Genomic DNA, 5,261 nt, shown 5'->3' with positions numbered 1-5,261 from the left:
TAAAAATATCTATCTATCTATCTATCTATATATATATCTATCTATCTATCATCTACCTACCTACATATCTACCTATCAACCCATCAATCATTTATCCTCTGTCCTGCTCCACTACATCTAACTGAGTGCCTGCAGATAGTTTGTGTTTGCTGTTTTCCAATCACCTACAATGGTGCCAGACACATGGTGAATCACCGTATCTATTGAATGGATGAATCCATAGCTTTTGAGTTGAGAAACAATATGATCAAGACAGTCATTTGAGCAGATACCTTGTAGAGATATACTGGACAGAGTGAAAGAGAGAAAGTCAGCACCAGTAGATGGAAAAGGGGGAAGGTAGGGAGCTCTGTGTGGTCCATGTTTGTGATAATGAAGGTCTGATGGTGGACGTGGTCATGGGCTGAAAAAGGATCATACAGATACGGAGATACTAAGAGAGAATCCATGATATTTTCCTACTTACTTTTTTGAAAGGAAATGGGTCTGAATAGAATAGTATTCTCTTTTTATCATGTTTTTATTTGCATGTTTTATTTGTCTCTCTTCAATAGTAATACTATTCTTATATAAGTATTCATGTTTTAAGAAGCTTGGGTTTCACTGTGTATATTTTTCAGAAAAACATCTACAATATAGAGGCTGATGGCTTGCCTATTTAGCATCTGACTAGTTAGCATTCTAATGAGAGCTGTCATCCAGGCTCCCTGGCTGCTTGTCCTCTGCTGGTTATCTTTCCTTCCTAATCTGCTTCTATTTTCACTCTGGAACCACCTTGACCTTGCACCCCTACTCCTGTTCTAGGGAGGTCAAACTTCTACATCATCAACAATTTTTTTTCTCTTATTCACAGGCAAGCCCCATGACACCCAAAAGAGCAACTCTGCCTGCCCTTTTCATCCAGCTTACTATTACCTTCATGTCTTAACAAAAAGACAGATAAAACTCAGTAGGAGTAAAATATTAAACTAGCCTCACTTTCCATGAGCTAACATGAAGACCGAAAGGCCTTTGGACCAGCGAATTCCCAATATCCACGGCCCCCTTTGTAAGAACATCTACTATGTGCCAGCACCATACTAAGTCCAATAAAGATTCTAGTGGCATTAAATGTAGTCCCCACCTCCTGGGAATATAAAATAGAATTAGGAGGACAATACACACACACGCACGCACGCATGCACGCATGCACGCACATGTGCACGCACGCATGCACGCACGCACGCGTGATTAAAATGTTAAATGGTGAGTGTAGTCTTTAAATGTCACATCCCATTGGAATAGATGCTTTCCTTTTCTATGCACAAGCTTTCTCACCCAGGCAAGCTCAGGGAAGGCTACCTTAGGGAAAGAAACTCCCCTCCCTCCCAGATCCAGCACAACCAGTAGCCCCGAGGGATCCATTGTTCTCCCTTCAAAAACAATAAACAGCACTCACTAAAAAGAGGGAGGTCCAAATACTGGGCTGGGTGCGTGCCCAGCTGCTACTGTCCTCAACTGCCACATCAGTAAACAGCACCACAGCAATCAATTTGGCTTCTTTGATGAAGACAAAACCATAGAGGAAAACCATTAGAAGAGGTAATAAAGGCCTTTCTTGTACAGTTAATAGAGAGCCTCCTGGATGGAACAAGCCCAGCTGTTGCTGCTGAAAATTTACTTCTGTTTTCAAGTTCAAATAGAGACTAAAACATTATCTTCGCGGGAATTGATTTTACGTCTTCCAAACACATATGCCACCTTAATTGTGATTTGTGTGATAGTTCAGCTGCTGAAAGCTTTCGTTTATCTCTACCTGGTTAAACAACTTTAAATAATAACAAGTCAATATATCTGTCTATTGACCAGAGTTCTCACATCCCCAGAGCACACTGTTGAAGAAGAAAAAGATGTTTAACCCTTCATGGCCCCAGGCTCTGTCCCACATCCCTTTCCCCATGCTGGATCTTAATGGAGAAATATAATTGTTTTAAAAATGAAATAAATAGAAATATGCAGACTCTCTGATGTACTTTCTCCTGCAGAGGCTGTTTTGTTTTGTTTTGTTGTGCTTTAGCCTCCATAAATTCTTTAAAAGAAAAAAAAAAGACAAATTTTTTTTTGGTCAAATTCTTCTGCAGTAAATGTTCTATTCTATTTTAGTTACAGAAACTTTGATTTTGGATTGAGCTTGAGAAAAGAATATTAAAAATAGCAGCTTATTTTGGAAGACCACACAAACTGACAAACAACAACAAACAACAACAACATGGGCTTTCCATAGTATTTTCCAGTCTGTTTTTTTTTTAAATTAAATTTATTGGGGTGACATCATTTAATAAAATCATATAGGTTTCAAGTGTACAATTCAATAATACATCATATGCGTATTGTATTGTGTATTCATCATGTAAAGGTAAATTTCTTTACATCATCATATATTTGACTTCTACTCTTATCTACCCCCTTCCTTCCTCTGATAACCACTAAACTATGGTCTCCATAGTGTTTTTTTTAAGACATACGTTTTTTTTTTTTTTTCATAGGAGTGTTAAATGTTATATAAAGTGGGGTGGGGGGGAGAGCAAATGGAATTATTTTATTTAATGAACTTAAGCCTAGAGTTATTTGGAGAGTCAAAATTTTGATTGATAGTAATGGTGATAATGGGGTGAAGTTTTGGAGTTTGTTTATTTGTTTTTAATGAACCAAATCATTTGTCAGCCAACAGAAAGACAAGAATGGATCAGGCCAGGAACAACAGAGCTCACCTAGTTAGTGCCCAGTCCCTGAAGATCTACCCGTGAGGCGAATATAGCTAGTCAGATAGTGGCTGTCCCCCTTGACAAGACTCAGCAGATTTCTCTCTGTCCAGTGGCATCCTCTCCTGTCAACTTTCCCTTGGTGTCAAGGGTCAGTAACACAGACAAAGATTGGGCTCTGTCTCTCCCCAGGCTGCCTCTGCATTTAACCAAATGGCAAGGAGAGGGTGTTGCTCCAAATCCCCAGCTCTCCATGTAACCAGCTCCTTTCCCCAGTGTTGACCTTGCTTCCACAAAGCAAATAAAAGGTGTACATGAGAGGCAAAGGGATTTCTGTTCAGTTGGATTAAATCTGCCTGATGTTAGCACAACTCCAGAGAGAACCGGCATGCAGTTTATGCTACTGAGAGAAAGGAGGGTAAATCAAATAAACATTCCATCCTTATTTAATCTGCCATGGAGATGAAAAGAGGGAGGGAGACTGCAGGTATCAGTGGGTGAGTTCAGGATTAACTCATATATTAAGGATTTTTTTTTTTTTAATTTTCACAGACTCTATTTTAGGACTCTGTTTCTAATTGATATAACTCCAATCCAGATCTCCATTTAAAATGCATTCTTCTCTGCAATGTTCTCTCTTTTCTCTCTCCCACTTCTCCCAGAAAGCCCTATAGACACAGAGTAACTAATAATATTAATAATAGTAGTAATACTTATAACTGACCGGTTGCTTATAAACAGTAAGCTGTGAAGATGGGAAAGTATCATTCATTAATTGCTAATTAAGAAAACACTTCTCTTGGGTTTGTGTTCACCTGATAAAGAGCATTTCCTGACTCTTTCATGTTTGTTCTTCCCGTGTTTTCCTCCAGGGCATGAACCGTGTATTAATTATCTGTGTATCTTCAGCCGTGACTGACTGACTGACTGACTGAATGGATGAATCTATTTATTAATTTTTTTTTTATTACATAGCCTGCTTCACTGGGTGTATGAACTTCTTCCTTTGATGTTGATATCGAAATGACATCTCTGCCAAGACTTTCTAGATGCCGGCATGAAAGTGATTGTGCTGTCCCCAGTCTTATGGTGCCCTGTATCGATTATACTCATTCCATCTATACATACTCATGATAGTCTATGTGTATGTTTGCATAGGCAACATTATAACAATAAAAGCTGCCCATTCCCACCTTCCCAACACCCTATCAAGTCAATTCTTGTCTTATTTTTTTATTTTCTATTTCCAATTCTTGTCCTCACATATAGGTAAATTTACAAACACATAAGCATAGTAAAGATAGAATTCTGTATTACAGTTACTAAGATGCAAGTGGGTATCTTTTTTAAATTAATAAGGCAGGGGGTGTGGGGCAGTACTTCGCTTGGCATCCAATGGTTGCTAAATAAATATATGTTGATTGAATTAAGTTAAAAAAATAAAGTGCTGCTCGCCTGGCTCAGAGCTGAATATTCTTACATGGAATCTAAGTCTGCAGCCAGGGGAACCTCAGTAAGCGTCTTTCTCAGTCATTTCCTAATGTAAATAAACTATCTAATCTAAGTTATCCAAGTTCTGTATGATAGTTTCCAAGGATAAATAGAACAGGAGCAACGAGAGGAAGTGAGCAAATACCACTGTCCGGCAGAGCTGAGGAAGGACTCGAGAGGCATCGATGAACACTTGACACCCAGGTCAACTCCATTGTAATTAAGTACCTAATTTTCAGGTGGAGAAACTGAAATCCAGAGAAGAAAGTGTCCAATAAAAGTGCCCAAATCTAGGTAAAGACACTGATATGTAGAGCCCGCACTTTCTGACTCCCAACCCAGGGCTCTTTCCCCTAGACTTGGCTGTCCTGGCACAGAGTCCTGGCCAGGAGCGGAAACCCTTTGCTTCTTCTGGAGGGATTCTGCAACTCATCTTTGTCCACAGCACATCATGGAAGGGAGAGATCCGGGCTTTCACTGTAGAGGAGAAGGTGAGAAGGGCAGGGCTCACTCTGGGCCTGGAGACTTGCTTAGTTATTTGTTACTCAAAAAGAGCGGTTTCAAAATGTCGGTTTGGGGAAGTCAGAACTGAAATGCATGCTTCTGGTAAAGGGTCCAAGAAGCAGCAGTGCCACCCTCCTCTGTCAGTAAGCTGCTCTTCCTTTGTGCACAGGGGGGCGCTAGCAATACACAGCGGCAGTCCCAGCGACCTCGCGCTCTGAGCCGCTGGGGAAGAACTTAATTACACCCACTAGCAAGTGAACACAGCTGCTCTTCAGTGAGCCCGTGCTGCATTGCAGACCTGCAGGCTATGCTGGCTCAAATGTCACCTCCTTTAGGAAACCTGGCCTTCTCTGATTAACCTCACTTACCCGATATCACTCCTAATCCCCGTGACTCCCCAGCGCGTTGGCCAGTTGGCCCTTTACCTTTACAAGGAACATGCTGCTTTTAAAGTATCCCTAGATATTTCTCTTTTCACTCCTTGGTGCAAGGACCATGTTTTCGCCCCTCGCTACTGATAGAGAG

The 5,261-nt window shown here is 40.6% G+C and overlaps 1 protein-coding gene across 3 annotated transcripts in view; it reads left to right on the top strand.

Moving 5' to 3' along the window:
• The window catches only part of OPCML (opioid binding protein/cell adhesion molecule like), a 495,048-nt gene extending 491,112 nt beyond the window's left edge, over window positions 1-3,936 (top strand). For 2 of the 3 annotated variants that reach the window (XM_011376227.2, XM_011376225.2), the window contains exon 7: window positions 3,717-3,936. In XM_011376227.2, the coding sequence (XP_011374529.1) occupies window positions 3,717-3,768 (52 nt within the window). In that variant the 3' untranslated portion in view covers window positions 3,769-3,936. Of the gene's footprint in view, window positions 1-853; window positions 930-3,716 lie in introns of those variants that run through there. The other variant, XM_023521048.1, reaches the window with a different exon arrangement.
• Window positions 3,937-5,261: the final 1,325 nt, after the last annotated feature.

This window comes from Pteropus vampyrus, unplaced genomic scaffold (assembly GCF_000151845.1).
Source record: "Pteropus vampyrus isolate Shadow unplaced genomic scaffold, Pvam_2.0 Scaffold288, whole genome shotgun sequence".
NCBI classification, from domain to species: domain Eukaryota; kingdom Metazoa; phylum Chordata; class Mammalia; order Chiroptera; family Pteropodidae; genus Pteropus; species Pteropus vampyrus.
The sequence above is the reverse complement of the archived record's forward strand: the minus strand, read 5'-3'. Positions and strand labels throughout refer to the sequence as shown.